The sequence below is a fragment of the Microcebus murinus genome, chromosome 15, assembly GCF_040939455.1.
Source record: "Microcebus murinus isolate Inina chromosome 15, M.murinus_Inina_mat1.0, whole genome shotgun sequence".
Taxonomy (NCBI): Eukaryota; Metazoa; Chordata; class Mammalia; order Primates; family Cheirogaleidae; genus Microcebus; species Microcebus murinus.
The window spans coordinates 64,947,143-64,969,619 of record NC_134118.1 but is presented as its reverse complement, the minus strand read 5'-3'; the positions used below and the strand labels follow the sequence as shown (position 1 = coordinate 64,969,619).

The window sequence follows — 22,477 nt, the reverse complement described above, 5'->3', positions numbered from 1 at the left end:
CCATGTACAGTAGCACCAAAGGTATTTGCTCATGTTTTTATAAATGTAAGGAACACTAGAGAAAACAAAAATCTTATCAGACTATAATAGTAATATGTTCTCAGTTTTTCACCATTTTGGCCAGGTTTTTTTCCAACCAGTAATTCATTTGACAGCAGAGAATTTTTTTGTATGTAACAGCTTTATTAAGATATAATTCACATACTGTGCAGTTCATCCATTTAAAGTATACAATTCAATGGTGCTTGGTATATTCACAGAATTTTGCAACTATTATTACAATTTTGGAACATTTCCATCATTCCCAAAAAAGAAATCTTGTATCCCTTAACAGTCACTTCCTATTTCTTTCTACCACCCCAATATTTTTTTCCACGAAAATCTGAATTTTTTTAAGGGAGTAGATTGTTAACTCATTCCCCAGTGGACAGAAATAATTATGCATTGTTTTTGCTAGCATATATTGCTAACTGAAAAACTACTCAAAGTTTCAATATTCCTTTTCATTTGAAAAATACATATGTAGTTATTTATTTCCTTCGAACAGCTGCTACCAACTGATTCCTAAAATAGAGGCTGTTATATGTCTGCTAAAAAGGCTGTTTAACAACATAAGCATTCCCTAGATCTAGCAAAACATAACCTGTCGAATCCAGGTTCATTGCAGTTATGATTCCCTAGCAGTTATCTGTCCTACTTCTGTGTCTATTTGCATTTTATGAACATTTTTACCTCTCTTTGTACCTTGAAATTGATTGTGGTACTAGCTATATATATGCAACTCAGGGTCAGAAGGAAAAATATGCCAGCCCTTTATGCTTCATGAAAAATCAACCATTTAAATATATATAGCAAAATAAAATGCGTTTGACATTCTTTTTTTCTTTTTGGACATGTCTTTGTAATAAAAGTGCTGTTTTATTAGGTTACAGAACACAGCCAAGCAATGAATTACATACCATTTTTCACTACAGCTTTTAACTCTTGGTTGCACTGCACTCAGAAAATGCATTTTTTCTGAGATAGGAATAGTAGTATTTTAATACTAATGCGATTTCACCACACTGTGGAAAATGTATTACCTATATTTTAGAGGGTAGAAAATTGTAAAACTAAAAATTTGGAATCAATATATTAATATTTTATTTTGTCCTTGAGTACATGAAATTAAGGACATATTTAATGGCAAATGAAAGTTCAGAATAAAAGAATTTACCTCTAGAAGAGGAGGAAAATAGTAATTGGATAAAGTCTACTGTAGTTCTCTGTATTGTCTGTAAATTCAGAGAGGAGAAAATCTAGTAAAAACCTAGATATATTTTTTCCTTATTAAGAACAGCACTTTGTATGGATGCAATTCTGCTTTCACATATATATATATTCCTTCTGCACCTACAGAAATTTTGGCTATCTTGACATGTTTGCACTCTGTCCTGACTTTCAGTATGAACTCAGTCTATTAATTTGTAGAAATATTCGTTTTCTATGTCTAGCATATCATAGAAAAGACTGAGAGGTCCCTTAAAATTCAGTTCCTTCTACAGTCAACTCTGTATAATCACATCAGAGACTTCTGAATTGAACCTAAAGTGGAAAAAAACTATTTAAACTCAGTTTGGGGACATTATACATGTTGTTTTTCATCAGCACCGGGTAAATATACTTAGTTTTGAGTTTATCCTATTATTTATTTATTACTATATGTAAAAAAGAAATCACTAACAAATTCAAGAAGTTAGGCCAGAGTAGGAAGTATGCTCCCCCTCACCCCACAAAAATAATTTATTTTACTTTTAGCTTGATATGAGATCAACTAAAGTATATAATATATGAAAAATACTACACTTAAACAAACTATCTTTACCATTTAAATATAAGGATCGCCCTGACTTGGAAAAATATTCAAAGACAGTAACAATAAGAAATACCTTTAAAGTCAGCTTAACTCCAGTTTATGCCAGACATAAATATCTTGTCTGTGAAATACAGTGATGTTTTCTCTGTTTTAGGCTATCATTTTTGCAGAAGGTAGCAACATCTCCTGACTCACGACAAGTAGAAAGCATAATACAATATTTACCATTTCAGTGCTACATTGCATGAATATTTAATTGATGTTGCATATGCCATTTGCTTTTACATTATTGGTACTGAGGGCAGCATGTTCAGAGAAAAATGTCTACATACAGAGAATTGAAAAGAAAAGTAGCTGGCAAACATAAGGTTTAAAATACTTGATAGGTTACTAGGAATTTTATAGGAGTGAATTCGGCATGAAACTTTTAAGTTCCATTGAATCTATATTCAAACAAAGGTCTTATCCTAGAGTATAACATATCAAAGAAAATTCAAATGTGTACAGACTCTTAGTTTACTGTTCCCACATCATCTTAGAATGTCTATAGACTGCTCACCTTGTTCTTCATCCTTAAAAATAAGATTTCAAACCCAGACACTGTGGTGCATGCCTACAGTCCCAGCTACTTAGGAGCCTGAGGCTGGAGGATCCTTTTGAGGCCAGGAGTTAGAGGGTATAGTACACTATCATTGCACCTGTGAATAGCCAGTGTACTCCAGCCAGGGCAACATAGCAAGATCATACCTATTTAAATAGATAAAATAATTAATTAATTAATAAGTTTCTTCATTAGTACCTTTAGTAATGGAATACCTGTCAGAAAAAGAAAAGGAAGTGACCATTCATCTATCCATCCATCATTCATTCAACACGTATTTATTGAGTGACAAGTATGGGTCAGGCACTATGATAAAGACAGCAGTGAACAAGATAATACATTCCTTGCCCTCTCAGAGATTACACTCTTTTGGAGAATGCAAACACTGAGTGATTAATTACAATCATGATGACTATTTAAAAAGGAAAAATGTAAGAAACTAAGAAAATATATAAAAAGCAGAACTTATTGAGTCTGAGCATTCGAGAAAGGTTTTCCTACTAAGTCCTTAATAATAACTAGAGTTATGTGTTTTGACAAATGCTGACATAGGGACAAATTCAAAGTGTTACCACATAAACCTAAATGTGACCCAAAAAAATCAATTGTCAGGAATATTAAAACCAATAAGTATGTTGCAAGAGATGTGTTTTAGAAAATAAGTTATGATATTTATTAGTTTTCTTTTTTGACTTAGCTAGAACTCTTTGCTGTAGTTAACATCTAAAAGTAGAAAGAAATTTTACTTTGGAAATGTTGGGTAACTAAATCTAAAATTGCTGCAAGAATTTATAGTCTCTTTCTGTTCCTTTCTCTTAATTTTAGATATATATATATATATATATATATATATGTATATATATATACACACACACACATGCTTTAAGAATTTTATTTATAAAGTAGATCCAGAAAATGGTTCTAAGAACTGTTAAAGGAAAAGAGATCTCTGAATTCTTTCCAAACATTCATGAGTATTCTATTGCCCTAATTTGAAGAAATCCAAAATACGTGGGGGGGGGGGGAGGATGTATGGTTCCTGTGTTTCAAAAGCTATTTGGAGCCAAAGGTCATGTAACTCTGTATTTGATAACCAAAGAGGTTAGCATGTCCAGTTTCCATAACTGAGCTGGGCCTAGAAGTACAAAGAATGTTACTTTGACATCCTCCCGTTGTGTATTTTTCCATATAGTGAAGCAAAGAACAATTATATTTTTTAGCTAGATCTACTTTTGTAGATCCTTTCCTGGTGGCCTTCTCCACCAGCAAGCCTGGCGGGACGCTGGCTGGCTCTATCTTGGGATTGTCTTTTCACCCTAATCCTTTAGCCACAGGCTAATCCTTTCTCTTTCCTCCTCCAGTAGGGAGCCCTTTCTCCCCTTACCACTGTCCACAGGCCTCCACCTGCCCCTAAAGGAGAGGAAGCCTTTCACGCATCATCCTACGTTGCCCGGTATGATAGAATACCAAGGATACCTAGACTATTGCTGCATGTAACTTCTAGAACATGGAGCTCCTGATTCTGGGAGAAAGTGATACAAGTAGTTTTGCAGATTTCAGAATTTTGTTTGTTTTTCACATATATGTACATTTAATTATTTCCTATATTATGGTCAATTTAATGCCATTAAACTTAGCAATTATGGAATATCTCTCCTAAACACCGAATTCACAAAAATGAGTAATCTTTACCACAATGATCTCATAATCTTATGTGACAAAATATGTCAAATTCGCATATCACGTATTACAATACATTTTTAGAATAGTGTTCATAAGTATGACGCTCAAAGCAGCTAGATTTGCGTTTGTATCCCACCTCTGACACTTACTAGCTTTGTAACCTTGAGCAAGGCACTTAACTTCCATAAACCTGAATTTCTCCATCAAAATAAACAGGTTTAAAAATAGTACAGCTTTGGGGAGATATTTAATAAAATAATGAATGTGCCTGAAAAAATGTAAGTGTTCAATTAATTTTAGCTGCTATTATTATTTCTTATAACAACCTAATAAAGCAAATATTATTATTCATAATTTTTAGAAAGAAAAATCTTAAACTCAGAGAATCAGTGACTTATGTAGTCATAGGGCCAGTAAATATTTAAGAAGGGGCCATAATCCAGGTCTCCTTATTTTAAGTCTAGAACTTTTCCCCACTGTATTATAGGACATCATTTCTCATAAGATTTAAGAATTTACAAGCGATACATGGACAAGAGAATAAATAACATTAAATGATAAAATGAGAAATATATTCCCTTTTGAATTCTTATTTTGTTGTATCAGATTACATCATGAGGAAGGTCTCAGTAGGTGTTAGCATATCTTTGACACCTGCCTTTCATGCTTCTTTTACAAATAGAGAGTAATTTTGCTGGCAACAATTTCTACTTATATTTTAAGAACATTGTTTACTGTTCACTCGATATATTCTTATTGTTTTCTTCTATTTTTATAAAGAGATACTGATTTTTCCTTTAAGGTAACACAAGATTTCCTTTTGAAGTAAATGTATTAAAAATTTTTAATTATTTCAAAGAAAAATTGGGTTAAATATATAAATGCAAAATATTTGTAAAATAATACTATAGAAGGGTCACAATTATATCATAAGGTAATAATAAGCACATTAGAATATATGTGTAGAAATCACTACTGAGGGGACTGAAATGCTATAGGTCTTTTCCATTGGATCTCTGAATTTCATTCTAGATCCTTAATCTTCTATCAACTACATTTCTAGTTTTAACAAGCTAACTACATGATATAGTTAGTGAGCCTATGTGAGTTATGTAGAATTTGTATATAAAACCTTATCATATTAGTTCGGCCATTTCAAATAATTACAAATTTTATCATTTTCTATTTTTAGAGTAAAGATATTGTTATGTGCTTTTTTTCCCTTCTTCAAAGATATTCTTTATGATCTTAGAAAAGAATCACATATAGAGAAGCAATACGTGTTTAAAGTGGGAAAGTGGGCCATTTATTTTTAGGAAAGGAGACTGAGACCACCACGTGCAGAAGCAGGCCGGCAGCGTGAGCAAGTCCCCCAGGGGTCAGAGACTGCAGCGGCTTCTGTATTTTGCTCTGAAATATATATCCACAAATGCTCCTTAAATATTCATTAGTAATACTTGGTAAGTTAGTCATAACTAAGGAAAGCCGTTCTCCAAGTGATCCCAGATTAATGGGGAGCAGGTGGAGCACAGGCTTCCTAAGAACCTTTTCGTGCCCTGCATGGGGGTGAGGTGAGGTGGCCAGGGGAGAGGTGTGCTCTGTCAGAGCCACCCTGACCTTCTAGGTGCTGCAGGGACCCAGAGTGTTATGGAGTCCTCTGCTTCTCGTGGGTGGGGGGCAGCTCTCGAGAAGGGAGATGCCCCCTACATTTCAGGTGAATGAGAGATGAGCAACAAATCACGTGAGCTGGCTGTGCCTAGATTCCTGAAGGATCATTGCTTCTGTTTAAATTTTCCACTTGACAATCACACACACACACACACACAGTCACAAATCGTATTATCTTTCTAACCCTTTAGAGGAGAATTGGACTATTATGAAGGGGCTCTTTATCTGGATTTTGCCATATTTGAATATGTCAGTACTCCCCTGAGAATCTCAATACTCTAATCGTGGAATCTTTTAGTAATGGTAATTAAAGTATCTTAAAATTTCTAAGAATTGTAATATTCAGGTTCCATATTTTACCATTTTCTTAAAAAGTCCAAACAAGCCAAGAAATAATTTTATACTTAAGTATGTTAATAACATACATAAACATTTGTTACATAAAAGTATTATAGTTTGTAGTTCTTAAAGCTATTGTGGAAGAAAGTAATCCAGGTGAAAACTGAGTCAGTACTACAAGCCTCTGAATAATGAGGTGGATCCATGGGGTTTCAGTGGCAAAGCTGCTAATAACTGTCACTAATGAATCCTCGGTTACATACGTTTCATGACAATAGCAAACTCGGTGTTTTGGCAAGCAGCAAATAGCCTACAAATCATGTAAATGTTTTCCTTCTGTATTTTGAATGTTCTTGAACTAGGCCTTCTCACCACATTCTTTAACGTTGACAACTGTTACCTCAAATATTCTCTGTATTATTGGTAATGACCGGCCCCTTTGGGCAGCCGATCGTGAAGGTTAACATTTTGTTCTTTCCATTAGATCACAGAACGAATGCTTCTTCTTTTCAGAGAACAGATCCTGGAAACAAGAGAAAACTAATGAAACATTAGGAAAACAGTCTGTTTTAGAAATCCTAACTTAATTCCCCCGGTGACAGAAACAGCTTGATTTTCATCAGCCTTTGTCAGCTTTAGCATTGGCTGTCAGTGGGCAGCTGGAATCACCATTTCCTCAGCAGCGTCCATAGGTATCTATGGAATTTACATAGCTAAGAAAGAAAAAATGGGATGAAATTTAAAAGTAAAATTTTTTAATGTTATCATTTATAAAAGAATATGAGTCAAATATCCTGGCAGAAACAAAGCTACAAAGCTAAATCACTGTTCTCATCAAGACATTTGGATAGCCAATGTGATTCTACTATCCCATTAATGACATTATGCCAAAAAAGGATGGAAAGGAAAAATAGCCTAGAGGTAAAGAATATTGGCAGCCATTCTTTACACCCACCCCCACCAAAACTTGTTAGTTCCTAAACCCTATGATTTCAGAATGTTACCTTGTAATGCTCAGAGAAACTTGCTGCATCAAGTGTCAGTTCCTTTGAATATCAAAATATCCTATAGTTTACAAAGAGAGTAATTTCCCTTTTCTGTAATGACAACTGGAATACATGTTAATATGAAAGCCTTCAAAAGAAATATTGATTTTAAAATAACCATATTGGGGTCAGCAAAGTATAGATTTTTGAAATAACGTTAGCCTTAAAAGTTAATAACAAATACTAGTGGATTAGAATGCCAAAATATTGCCTAACACATTCCGTCAACATGTATGTGAACACAGCAGGAAATCCAAAACAAAAGCTAATTTATGGAAAACCATGTTTTCCTAATGACAGTTTAGACCAGTAGGGGTCCAAGTTACAAACTGCAATCTTTACATGCAACACTTTCATTTCACATTGAAAACTTGGTTGTACTCTGGAAGCAGTATCAAACCAAATCATTGCCGTCTATTTAAGAATATTTTCTTATTTTTTCTGTAAAATTAATTATTCCCCATGTACATCACATATATTTATGTATATATGAAGTTAAAACATAAAATGAAACAATTTTGCATTCAAAACCCAAGATACCCAAGGATTCATGTGAATGATAGGTTGACCCTGTGCAATGTAGTTTTTAAAGTTAAAAACAATAGAACAACACTGGTATTCTAATACATTGATATCGTATTGATGCCAGACATTTTTTCCTATGCTCAGTGAGTTAGCCTAAATATTTATATTTTGAAATACATTGACATATCATAAAATATAATATCTGGAAGAGACTTTAGAAATCATCTAGTACAAACCCTTCAGGCTTTTATATAAATGAGAGAGATCTAAGCCTCAGAGAGGCCTGACAACTTGCCCAAGTTCCACAACTAGTCCGAGCCAGAATTCAGGCTGGGACTCAGGTCTCTTTTAATATAAACAAAAGGCTCTACAAGACACCCCAGACAATCTATGTTGAAAACATTGCACATACCTACAAAAGGCCCAATGGTGATTTTATTTTCCTGCAACTTCTGATATTGTGTTCTTAATGAATCTTTCTCAGGTAGATTACTTTGGGGAAAGTGTTCCATGGTGCATGGGAGGTGAATTACAACTCAACCTTAGCTTGCATAGGTGAACTTTTTCAAGGTTTTAGAGGCCAAACAAAAAATTGCAGATGTTCTGAGGATGATGTTTTTAAAGTCAGTCTTTCTTACTGACTCTGGTTCCTGTGTTATCTCATGCTCTTTGTCTTTGTGAGAATGTTCACTTGATCTTGTAACATTAAACAGCTTTTAGCCAATACTGGCAGGCCTGCTAAGCACTCTCTTCTAGGTTGCCAGAACCTCAGAGTGCACTCCTCAGGGCTCTGGTGGCACACGCGACCTTCAGGTTACTGATGGCTGGGTGCTCGCTTCTGTGTTCTCTCCACAACATCCCCTATAATTTGCTCCAAGGTTCTGGCAACTGCTGGACTGTGTCACCAGCTGTCACCACCCCTCCTTCCCATCCATTTTTGGCAGGATCTGAGAACTCAGGCATGCCAGTAGAAATAATAGTAGCTGTGGTAACAACATCATGGCATGGTCCCCAGAGACGAGATCAAAATTTGGCACCTTTTTTCTCAACATGGAGCTAACAATGGCTCTGAAGTTGCTACTTGGTGGTATATAATTTTCTTTAATTGCACATTTTTGGTTTCAAGTGTTCCACATGATGGCTTTTAAGTGTCAAACCAACCTGTATAGGTTAAAAACAATGTCATGCCCCCCATTTTTATGGGAAGGAATCAAATGATTACACTACAAATTCTGTTCATCTCCAGTCTTGAAAAATAAAAAGAATGCATGCTGTAATTTCTCTCACTGAATGATCTTTGAGTGTGGAAAAAAAATTCCTTCAGAAAATTTCACTGACTGATCTTTACTAACATATTGTTTCAAAATTATCGTAATGAATGAGGTTTTTTCCCTTTATCATTTACTGCTAAAACCTCTAGAAAAAGAAACTAAGAAATCATAGAATGAATGTCTTTAAATTACATAAAAAATGTTTTAATTTTCAACATCTTCAAATTGGTTACAGTCCACACATACCATAAGACAACCTAAAAACATACAGTCTAGAGTAAGTATTTAGCTGTTAGTATCATAGATTTCAATCATGACCAATGGTTTAACATCCATGTAGTCACTCCTAGAGTTGATATTAGTATAATTTTTATCATTGACTTGGGTGTTAGTATAAAAAGTATACTTATTACTTTTTTTTTTTTTTTTTGAGACAAAGTCTCACTCTGTTGCCCAGGTTAGAGTTCCGTGGCGTCAGCTTAGCTCACTGCAAACTCAAACTCCTGGACTCGGGCGATCTTCCTGCCTCAGCCTCCCGAGTAGCTGGGACTATAGGCATGCACCACCATGCCCGGCTAATTTTTTCTATTTTTTAGTAGAGACAGGATCTCACTCTTGCTCAGGCTGGTCTTGAACTCCTGAGCTCAAACAGTCTGCCCACCTTTGCCTCCCAGAGTGCTAGGATTACAAGCGTGACCCACCGTACCCAGCCTACTTATGACTTTTATAGATGACAAATGTGTCAGATATTACTACTTATTTAAAAAGGGATATCAACTGACTGGAAATCATCTTGGAAATGTTTTTCTGCCCTGAGAAAAAAAAGGAGGAATGACACTAGGTGCCCTCCAAGGCTCTTTCTGCCTGTTAACAGGCTAAAGTTTTCTGTTTGTCACCCCTAGTTCCCAGGAACCAATTCAGCTACTGAGATCCAAGAAGCTTCCAAGATGAACTCTAAGCAAAATATTTAAAAAGCTCAAGTGTATATTAGACTTTTCCTTCAAATATTCTCTCCATTTGTCCCTTAGCTAAAATTCTATACATTATTCCCTTTCCGCCCAAGCTCATCCTTCTTTCTCCCATTGAAGTTCCTATTTTTACCCCCAGCTACAAAGATCCATTTCTACTTCTCTTACCACCCACCACTCATCACATCTCAGGAAGTAAAAAAAAGCATTCAAATATAAGGTGGGATGTTTTATATAAAATGATACGAAGTGCTGTGGCAGTACAGAATAGTTATTAATTCCAGGAAGACTTCATAAAGAAATGTCATTTGAACCAGACTTTAAGGTGTTGGTGAGATTTCATCAGGCAGAGGTTGGGGAGAGGCATCCAAGAAACCAGGAACCGAACGAACAAAGCCATGGAGGCAGGAACATCAAGGGCATGATTTAAGTGGTAGAGAGGCACAGATGGCCAGCTCCATGGGGTCTGTGAGAGGAGGTAGCGGAAGATCCGTTTGCCATGACCACCTGTAAGGAACCATTATCAGATCATCAGAGATGCCCTTTGGGAAGGCAACTCTGGCAGCCTTGTGTGGAGTGGATTGAAAGGGGGACAAGGATACTAATTAAAAGTAATGAGGCTTTCTTCCTAGCGTGAATTCAGCAGATAATGTCTAAAACTGAAAGAGTGGGAGATAGCATTTCAAGAATGTTATTCAGACATAAAGAGGAAAACCCTAAAAGAACCAGCCCAAAGAATCAAGAATGGTCTCATCTAAAGAATGGGAAGATTAGATGAGCTGGTTGAGCACTGTAGTTTTACATAACAAACTTTGTAAAACTGTGGCATTTACAATTTGGAAAGAATAAAAACAAAATTTTAAAAAAATTAAATGAGGGCCTAGAGTGGGGTCACGATGCTGAAAACAAGGCAAATGCAACTAGGAGAGATATTGCCGGACATACCAACTGACCAGATGGGAAGATGAGGGAAGAAGAAAAATTAAAGATTCAGGGTTTACAATTTAGGTGACCAGTAATGGTAGCTAGCATCTATTGAGTGTTGCTACAAATCTAAGGGCTTTATGTACATCATCTTTATTTAATTTTATACCAAGTCTATAAAATAAGTACTCTTATGATTTCTATTTAATAGGTAAGAAAACTGAGAATTTCAGAGGTTATGTAATTACTCTGTGACCCTGGATAACTATTAACCTCTAAATGAGTAGAACTGTGATTCAGCCCAGGGCTGTCTGACTTCACTGCCCAGGCAAAAGTGATATTATAAATACAGAAAGAAAACCCAGAAAGCAAAACAATTATAAGGATAAAAATGACTTATTTTGTCTTTAGTAAAGTTTGAAGTACTGCAGGATTTCTAGGTATGTTTAATGGAAAAATGCAAAATTTGAGGTGTAGGTCAGTCAGGAAAGGAGTCAGTGTTTAGAGATATATTTGAAAGTCATCCATCCACATGTAACTGAAAGTTGATGTCACAAAAACAATTTGAGAAGAAAGGAGGTCAAGGAAGGACTTTGGTGAATGCCTACATTTTGGGAGATGCATGGAGGGAGGAGTGGTATGTGTCAGGAGGGGATAGATTGTGAAATGGTAAAAGCAACTCTAAAATCTCAATAGCTATACTAGTTATTAATTGTAGCCTGACAAATTATCCCCACAATTTAGTATCTCAAATTTATGTGGGTCATAAATCTGGGCCCAACTTAGCTGGGTGCCTCTGCCTCAAGGTCTTGAAGTTTGCAGGCAGACTGTAGGCTAGGGCTGCTGTCTCATCCAAGGGCTCAACTGGTGCTGGAGGATCTGGTTCCAAGCTCACTCCTGTGGTTTCCAGGAGGCCTCAGTTTCTCATAAAGAGGATCTCTCCCCAGTGCTGCCTCATGATACGACAGCTAGTTCTCCCCTTGGAAAGCAGTGCAAGAGGCAATAGAGCAACCACAATGGAAGCTGAAGTGCTTTATAACCTAAGCTCATAAGAGACTTTCCATTATTTCTACCTTATGCTTTCCGTTTCAAGCAAGTCACTAAGTCAAGCCTAGTGGAAATTATACAAGGGCGTGGACACCAGGAGGCAGAGATTATTTGGGACCATCTTAGAGTCTATCTATTTCAATTTGAAATGATGGTTTGACATGATGGCTTATTTCTTGCTTAAGCTACATGTGCAATGTGGCTCTTGTCAAGGGAGTTCTGCTCACTCAAGGACCTAGATTAACAGAAATGCTACTCAGCACATTTTCGTCATCACTGCATGGGAAGTTAAAAAATTACATATTGTTTCTTAAATCTTTCTCTCTGAAGTGAGATGCACTACCTCTGCCCACATTTCATCATCCGTAGCAAAGTTAGTAAGGCTTCAAAGGGGCAGGGGAGAGTAACTCTAATATATGTATAGGAAAACTGGATTACTTGTGAATGGCCTTTATGACAGCCACATCAGGATTCAGGGAGAACAACTGAGAAACAGCATTCAGAGAGCTAGGAAGAGAACCAGGAGAATTATCAAAGGAGGGTAAAGTATTGAAGATGGGTGGCTAATAATGTCAAACACTGTTGAAATGTAAACGATATGAATGTTGTTAAGAGGCTACTAGATGTAGCTATTCAAAAGATACCCATATTATAAGTTAAAGTGAGGAAAAACATGGAGTATGTGCTGAGAAAGTATGAACAACATTGTGGTTTCTTCTTTTGAAATACATGGTAGTAAAGGGAAAGGGAGAAACTAGATAAAAATTCGAAGGAAATCAGGATTAAGAAATCCTTTAAAGTCCTGATTCTGTAATCAAGCATGGTGTTTATACTCTCCTTAAAGTTCTGTGTGATCTGCACTTTGATAACATTGCTTTTTAACATCTTCATCCACATCATTGATAAACATGCTTAAGTAGAAAGGCCAAACACAGAAACCTCAGTGTGTGATCAGTGACAACCAGATGCTGATCTGGGTTAAGCTGCATACTCTGTATGAGAGCCACATTTCTTCATCTTAGCAACGAGGATTTCCTGCAACGTGTCAAGTCATAATAGTTTTTGTTTTTAATTAGAGCAAAAAAACCCACATGTAACATAAAATTTACAATCTTAACCACTTTTAAGTGTATAGTTGAGTAGCATTACATATATTCACATTGTTGTGCAACAAACCTACAGAACTTTTTTTAGTGCAAAGCTAAAACTCTACCCATTAAGTTACACCATATTTCTCCCTCCCCCCAGCTTCTTGTCCCCACCATTTTACTTTGTTTCTATGAATTTTACAACTTTAGATAGTTCATATAAATGGAATCATACAGTATTTATCTTTTTGCAAATACTGTATTTCACTTAACATAATGTCCTCAAGGTTAATCCATGCTATAGCATGTGATGGAATTTCCTACCCTTTTCAGGTGTAATGGTAATCCATTGTATGTATATACAATATTTTGTTGTCTATCCATCCACTGATGGACATTCGGGTTGCTTCCACAGCTTGACTTGTGAATAGTGCTGGTATGAACGTGGGTGTGCAAATACCTCTTCACGACCTTAATTTCAATACTTTTGGGTATATAGCCAAAGTGGAATTGCTAGGTCATATGTTAGTTCTCTATTTAATATTTTGAGGAATCACCATACTGTTTTCTAGTGGCTGCAACATTTTATAATAATCCCAGGACAATGCACAAGGATTTCGATTTCTCTAATCCTTGCCAAGACAAATCATAATGTTTGTAAGCTATAAATCAATTTGGAAGGGCCATGGCTGACATTCATTAACACTATATATGAATTGTGTTTAACAATATTACTTTCCTCCTGAAAATTTGCACTTCCTGAGGTTTGTAATGAAGGAAGCCTTTCATCGCCCTTCCCTTTCCCTCCTACCTGCTGGAGTCATTTACCATTCTTTTATACTGTGTCTTCACTCTGGGCATGCATTTATCCTAGTTATCTCCTGGGGCTGACATACAATGCCATAATCACCTCAGCTGCAGCCTTATGGGACGGAAAACGTGGTAGCCTTATAGAGAAAAGCACTTAGAGGGAGGGTAGAAACATACATTCTTTAGCTATGCTATGGGTGAGATAGATTACTCTTAAATAATTTTTTAAGTATTACATACATTTAGAAAAGTATATGGATAAGTGAGCATGCCAGTTAGATAAGTGAGCACCTCCCAGGTAGAATATTATCAGCACTCCAGAAGCCTCTTATGGACTCTGCCAGCCATTACCTGCCCCTTCCTCCCTAGAGGTGATTGTGGTGACTTTGATTCCTCCTAATTGATTTTACCTTCCTTTGAACTTTATATACATGGAATTACACAGTGTTCACTTTTTTTGTGTGAGTATGTTCTTTTGCTCAGTGTTATATTTGTTCATCTGTATTGTTATACCTGGCAGCGGTTCATCCATTTACATTGCTATATAGAATTCTACTGTTATGTCTGTACCATAATTTGTTTATTCTGCAGGCAGACATCTGGGTTGTTTATAGTTGGTGACTATTACAAATAATGCTTCTGTGAACATTCTTGTTCATGCCTTTTGGTACTAAGTGTACATGTATATCTGTTGGATGTAAAGACAGACTTTTGTAGATGAACTGGGGACTTAACCACCATTTCTAAGATTCTTAATATGAGAAAATACATTTCAATTTCAAACAACCAGCGTACAAATGATCTTGCAAAATACAACCATTTGTAGTTGGTGAAAATTTTGTATTTAGAAACCAATTTTAACATATGGACAACGTCTAATTATATTTGCCACTGTAAAAAAAAATAGATAAATTTAATGATTTATGTTAAAATGTTTAAAATTTCCTTAACGTGTCTGCACAGTTTTCATTCAGAACAATTTATATAAGCAAGAAAACAGCACAGTGCAAAAAAGGAAATAATGAAGTATGGTCAGGAGATCTGGTATCATGAATCCTCCTCATACACTTAACTTTTTAAAAGACATTGGCTTAGTCACTGACCCTCTCTCTGCCCATGGGTCATCTCTGTACAACAGGGACAATGATCCTGTCACACACTACATTATTAGAAGATAACAGATATCAAGGAATTTTAAAATGTGAAAATCACACTGAACAGATCTATATTATCACTATAATTTACAGATTCCATTCTGCCTTGGATAACATTTTAGATATGGATGCAGCTAACCACTCCCCCATTAGAATCACCTAGAAATACATAGAAATGGCAATATATTAATAAAACTATGAAACATGATATAAGAAGTAACATTTTTATAGATTAAATCTATAATTTTAAATCCACAAGGATGATATTTACTTTTATAACTTTTAAATTGTTGTTTATAAGAATCTTAGAGTTAACCAAAATAGCCTGTTCTTAATTTCATGATCGTCATCATATTAGTGTGAAAATTTATTTGTAGACAGTGTAGTGGAAAAGTACCTGTCTAGCAGAACAGAGGCCAGGACACACAAGTGTTACGGATTGCTGTCCCTGCCCACCCTCCACCCCCAGCACCGTCTCTGCCGTCGGTTTCCTGGTTGCAGTAGAGAGAGAAGCACGATCTGGAGCCTGCGGTCCTCACAGAGGCTGTTACAATTCACTTCCTTCTGTGTGGATTTTCACACTCCGCCACCCTCCAGTAGAGAGAAGCGCAGTGGGTATGCCTTTGGTTCGAGGCCGAGGCCGCTGCATACTGGCTTGGCACCTTAAACTCTCTAAAAGCCTCTATTTTCTATCTGCCTCCTTAGCGTGGTAGGCAGCATGTCAGTCTCATAAAAACCTCCATTTTCTCAGATTTACAATGAAAAAAAAAAACAAACAACTATCCAGTGAAATCTCTGTGAATATTAAATGAGATACTGCCAGTGAAGCACAGGTACAGTACCTGACACATAGTGTTTGTTCAGTGAATGTTTTTTTAAAAAATGTATCACCTCATGATGTTCTCACACCAGCAGCAGGAAGGCTATGTCTGGGGCTAAGAATGCCTGGCATCGCTCCTCCCCTGCACCTCCTCACCTACCCTCTACCCCCAGAGGGACGAGGGGCTCAGAGGATCACTGAGCTCCCTGCTGCTTCTTGCCACCATCCTACGCTGAGACATGCATACACGGAGGATCCATGGTACCATCCATGAACAGTGGCAGCGAATGCCTTTCATGTTGGGTTCAATTCTGCTTTCCACCTCACGCATTGAAGAATTGGGCTGATCCTTGTTTATTTTCAGATGTATTTTATTTAGCTAATTTTCCCTTTATTTGTCTGCCAAGATATCCCATGTAGTTTTATTACACCACTGCTCTGTAGCATTCTTGACTTTTATGAGTTTGCCATCTGCCCCTCTCCCTCTCTCTCTTTCTCTCCTCTCTCCCTCGCTTCCAACTTTGAAGAATCAATCCTACCAACATCCTGCATTTGTATAAAAATCTTACTTTATCCATAATGAGTGTCATGAGTGCCACTACAACCAAACACCAACAATTTCAAAGTAGTTAAACTCCCAAGACCAAACAACTTGTTGGTTTCTGTTTTCAGGGCAGTATTAAACAAAATATAATATTACTGGATATGATTCTCATTATACAGCATCTTGAGTAGAACCAGAATCCCATTCTATTGAGATTTTCTATAATAAAAAAGAATAGATAATATAGCTGTTGTTGCCCATCTGGCAGAAAATAAAAATAGCTTTCCCACCACAAACATCACATTACCTTTTAACATTCAACATCTGTGCACAAACCCACGGATTATCTTTACTTTTCAAAGTCTATTAAAACTAATATGAGCAAATCTATCATTCAAGAAGACTTTTTATGTTAAAAAATCACAATGATGACATATTATTTTGTGTGGAAACTTTGACTCTATTGGAATATTTATTGCTGCTATTACAATGTGTGTCTGTCAAAGCTTTTACTATATGCAGAACCAGCTCCCATTATGTTGTTCAGAAATTGCTGGAGTATCTGAAACCCTGAAAAATATATAAAGTGATAAATATTTAGAAAGCTCCTGACATTTTGCCACTCAAACATTACATAATTTAATGCAAAATGACATATGAAGTTATACCTCTTTACAAGATGACAACTTGTAAATTCAAGAATTCTATAACCTATATCTTAATCTGTAAAATCAGAGTTTACAAAGAATGGCTGGCAGACTATAATTTAAGCAAGGAGTGTGAATATATACATTTGTTATAAATATACAGGGTAGATATAGCTATCATCTGTGTTTGGTGTCTTTTTAATATAGCATGCTTTTATATCGAGTTGTAGTAACAAAAGAATGTGGTACTGATAACAAAATATTCTAAAACTACTGAATTTTTAAACTCAAATTATGTATAGTAATAGTGGACTTTCAGTCAACTACTTTTCATACATTCTTACCCTTAAAGCAGTCACTAATTATTAATATGCCTACCATTCTTAGCCATTTATGTATTTGTTTTGCATTTATTAACTTTTTCTTTAAATTACTATATTTTTATCCACAACAGTGTTTTCTTAGATTTTAAAAGCTCAGAAAATAGAAGTATTCCTAACTTTAATTTATACATTTATACGTTTTTATACGTTTATACGACAGATACTTATTGAGACCTACTGAATGTCAGGCATTGTATCTCCATACATATTTATGTCTCATAAATGAGATACAGAAAGTGAACTAAAACAGTCGTGGGGAAAACACTCAAGCCAATCAGGGTAGGCTTCCTCAAGAAGTTGACACCCCGCACCTGAGTGCTGCATAGGTATTTTACCGTGGGTGGGAAACATTGCAGAGAGAGGGGTCTGTGTATTGAGAGGCACCGTGGTCTAGTCAGGTGACTCCAAGCAGTGCAGTATATCTGAAGTCGAGAATAAATAAAATGCCATCATAGTAAGAACTGTCTTGCTTTGTGCTAGCTGTCTTTCATGTACTCTGTCTAGAATCGTCACACCCATTAAATAAGGTAGTTTTAACAAGCATCCTTTTTAAAATAAACCTATTGTCTAACAATATTACATAATTTGTCCAAGGCTAAATCTTAGACTAAGGGTTGAACCAAAATCTAACTACATCCAAAGTCCCTGCTCTTTTTATTGAGTCAGTTTAATTTTGTCACTACTTATATTGGATATTTAATAAGGACTGTTTGACAGTGGTAGTAATCATATTGGCTTTTTATTCTTTATCCATCTCTCTGTTGAATTCCAATATGTATAGTGAATAAAATAGTGTCAAAAATATCAGAAAAGTTCTTTTTATGATCCCATATGACCATCACTGGGTTTCCCTACAGATATATAGTCTTCTTTAGAGATTAGTTCCTAAATTATATTCTCTGAAGCACAAATGAATGTTTAGTAAGTGTTCATTATTAGTATGACACAGATATGTTTCTCTAAATATTTCAGATAAATTAAGAAAAATAATAAACAGTATATTAAAATTTCAATCATATTTATAATTTAAAATGTATAAGTTTATAGTTAGTCTTCTAGTTATATTTTCTAAATATTTTAAATAAAATTAGTAAACAAAATTTTAATAAGATTATAAAATTATTATTATACCTACATCAAAAACCCATTACCTGACATGTGCTGTTTAATATATGCCATTACTGAATTATATGTCATAAATCCAAAAAATTACTCATCCTAAATTTAGAATATTCAAACCTTATTAGATTTTGTACATCTGAATCCATTCTAGTCATTTTATATACCAGCAAATTCATCTGTGGGAGCAGTTTTTACTTTCTACCTTAACCCAGATGTATAGCGTCATATCTCTTGAGTACCTACAGGAGTTGTAGCAAAGTAGTATAAATTTGCAGATGACTTGTGGACAAGTAAGTTTGGCAAATGCTACTACAGAGTATTCTACCACTTGATTAAATGATGGTGAAAAGTTGAACTTCGATGAATTAGAGCAAACAATGATTCATTCCTAAGAGTTTCCTGGTACCAATTAACTGAGTAATATCAAATAATTATTAAAGTGCTCCCATATTGCACTGCATTGCTTTGTAAATTACATTTGTTTGAGGAACTCTTTGTTTCATCATTTTTATTGTACAATTATTCTTGGTATTTCAGAAAATGGAAATTTTAACTTTACATGTGACTCTTATTATAAACAGGCTTAACTGTTGCAGCTAAAAAGCAGCAGGACTTTAAACAACTTGTACTCTTTACCCACAGCAATGCATCTCTTTGGCCTCAACTGGCAGCTACAACAGACTGAAAATGACACATTTGAGAATGGGAAAGTGAGTTCTGATACCATGCCAACAAACACTGTGTCATTACCTTCTGGCGACAATGGTAAGAGAAAGAATTACGTGTCCTGTTTTTCTTTTAACATCTCTTTCCTGCAAATTTATTTTCACTCATAATTACATCCAGTCTATATGGGAGAGGGAAAAGATTCTGAAATTACAGATATCATCTTTTCATGAGCGTTTTTCATTAATTTACTTGAAAGGTTGAAAATGTACATTTTTATTAAAGGAATAATACGATTTTCTGCCTTCTGATTTGGTGACTAGGCTTTTGCTCTTCTCCCTTTTGCAACTGTGTATTGAGTTTTATTTTTAGTCTGCAAATAGATTATAATTCAGTGTGTCATCTCTCATATTACCTTGGGTACATTAAGTTTTCTTCATTCAACTTGCCTGTGGAATTGGAATACTGTATTAATTTTATTACAAAAGCTTTTAAATACAAAACACATTAAAAGGATTATAATTTATTAACCTTTTCTCTGGTTGCCCTTTCTCTAAACCTTTAAGAGTTTGTACTTTGAGCTGACAAAGACTTTCAAATCAATTGGTTCCAAATTAAAAATGAATTTAAGTGGTTAGAGAATGCTGTATTTCATTTTTCCTATATAAACACCTAGAAACATGTATACATACATGTGTCTCTATACATGACTAAAAGAAACTATCATATATTTAATAAACATATATGCTACTATTTTACATGTACCCATTTACTATGATTAATACTTCATAAATTTTTTATTCTTTGCCTTTCCATCTTCTGTTTTAACAATGATAATACTTTGTGACACTTCTCTTTCTCCTTAGGGAGGTTGAAGAACTTTGTAAGACATTAGAATTTTAGGATAATAAATAATACTTCCTCTTCCCCACCCTTATGGAACCTGTTTATACAGAGTTCTATGCGTTCCAAAATAACTATAAGCTAGTGACTGACATGTCACCACACCGGAAATAGACAGTGGCAGTCACTGTACAGGGGATTAAGGAGACTGAAGAAAAGCTGTCTTAATTGAAACAGGTGAAAAATTTCAATTAAGCAAATTTCATTTATCTTAAGCAATTGTTTAATTTTTTATACATTAATAATATACACGTGAAGAGAGCAAATAACTGCACAGAAATTAAGAATATTTATTTTTGACTTATACTGATTGACATTTAGATCATCTCTAAAGTGGATGGTTCCTGTGAAAATCATTAAATGGTACTTATTAACCACACACATGTACGGAACTCTTTTACAGACTAAAAAAATTGTAATTATACTAAAGAGATAAATGCTTACTATGGACATTTTATTTAGTTTGCAACATCCTAACCTTTTATTATGATTAAAATGAACATAGAGCGTGGCTGATGAGTTTCACAGTGCTGGGAAAGCTTGGTACTGGGAAAGCTTTGGGTTCAGAGATACTCCCACAGCTTCAGTGCTGGTTTCTGGTCTTTTGCCAGGGAAGACACCTCTGTTCGCATCAGCATTCCTCAGCTCACAGAAGCCTATATTGACATCCTAGCTCCTTCACATTTTTACTTTTTAATCTTGGTCTTAATCTAAGGTGCTTACTCGTTGAGATTTGCAAAAAAATTTTAGGACATCTCACCAGCCCCAGAGTTTTTGGAAAAACCTATGAATGTGTCTTCAGAAATATCCCATGGAGCTGGAGTCTTCTAAAACAGTGATCTTTAATGACTGCAATAAAAAAATGCATTTTATTATTTACTACATCAAAACCACTATACAGAGCCTTTAAGATTAGCTTATGGCAGAGGGTGGAGTCAAGATGGTGGACCAGAGACACCAGTTGCCAGATCACCTCAGAAAGAAGGAGAAGTTTTAGATGAAAAAGAGAAAACAAACACAGATTGGGTATGATTCTGAGGTTAATGTGACAGAACCTACCAGAGACTCCATGGGAAGAAGTTGCAGAGCAGAGCAGGAAGGAGCAAGGTATCAGCAGAGATCACCGCCAAGTGGCCTGGAGTCCAGTGAGAAGGGTAGGTGGAGTGGATGGTTTCCCCCACCTCACACCTCTGACGGACGGTGGATTCCTGAGCTGCTGGCGAGACCTTCTCCCACATGAGGCCAGAGGCTGCTGGGAGCTTCTTGTAGACAGGCCCCCACCCCTTCTGGGGCACTTCCCACCCCACAGACCCGAGCAAAGATGGCAGGCGCCATATTGCTTCTCTACCCACTGTGCACATTTGTCCTGCCCAGGGGGCTTCAGATCCTAAGGTTTCATCTCACTCATTCCCACACGGACATTTTCTAGCTCCGACTCAGACTACAAGAGCCACAGGGGTCCAGTGGGTCCGGGGTAACCAGCGTTACTCCAGTGCCTAGACATTCTGGGTGGACAGCCTCCTGGAGGGAGGGACGGACACAACCAGAGTGCTAGCTTCCCTAGGCTCTTTGTTTCCCCTTCCCCTCCCCGACCTGCAGCTGCTGAGAGAGACAACTGAGCCACCACACCCAGGCTTCAACACAGAGTGGGGCTCAGACCTTTCCTCTTGGGGTCCTGCGGCAGACTGAAGGGTGCTCAGACTGTGAGCTCCCTGCCTGTCAGCTCTCCCTGGCGCTGCTTGCTGTGTGACTTCATCAGAGCAGGGCATGCCCCAAGGAGGAAGGACATCAAACATGCTAGGGCACCCCATGGGCAACCCAGCACTTTTATAGATGTGTAAGCAAGGTACCTTCTTCTTAGCTGTGAATCCTCCCACGTAAGGAACGGTTAACAGATGCCACAGAATCAATTAAGGGCACTGGAGAACTGACCCTCCAGCCAGCCAGCTGGACTAGGGCATTTGTAGGAATTTCCCTTAACGAAAAGAAGTCTATCTCAGGGCCCAGACCTGCTCCAAGGGGTGACCTAAACAACAGTCACTTGCCTTCTTTATTATTTCTTGAATAGCCCACGAACCCTAAATTGTAAGGAATTCTTATTTATCTATCCAAGTAAAAGTTCTTAATATCTCCTATACAGTGCTTGCAGATCTGGGCACAGAAGAACAGGAGGGGACTCTATCTGTGACAAGGGACGTACCCAAAAAACCCACTGCTTTTAGGCCTCTGTGTCGAATCCACATTGTCCACGCACCATCACCCACTCCAGTTTTCTAAACTATCCAGAGAAGCAGATCACATCATCTCTTTAGAAATTCTAGATTACAACCCTTGAGAAAGCCTTAGAATTCCGAACAAAGCTCACTAGGAGAATTAACCGTGCTAAACATAATGAGAAAATTACTTCACAGCT

The 22,477-nt window shown here is 36.4% G+C and overlaps 1 protein-coding gene across 9 annotated transcripts in view; it reads left to right on the top strand.

Annotated features, from left to right (window-relative positions):
- Positions 1–22,477, top strand: part of TENM3 (teneurin transmembrane protein 3) — a 2,406,934-nt gene that overhangs the window by 2,256,602 nt on the left and 127,855 nt on the right. For all 9 annotated transcript variants that reach the window (XM_076010707.1, XM_076010706.1, XM_076010703.1 and 6 more), the window contains one exon: positions 19,138–19,260. In XM_076010707.1, the coding sequence (XP_075866822.1) occupies positions 19,138–19,260 (123 nt within the window). The remainder of the gene's footprint in view (positions 1–19,137; positions 19,261–22,477) is intronic.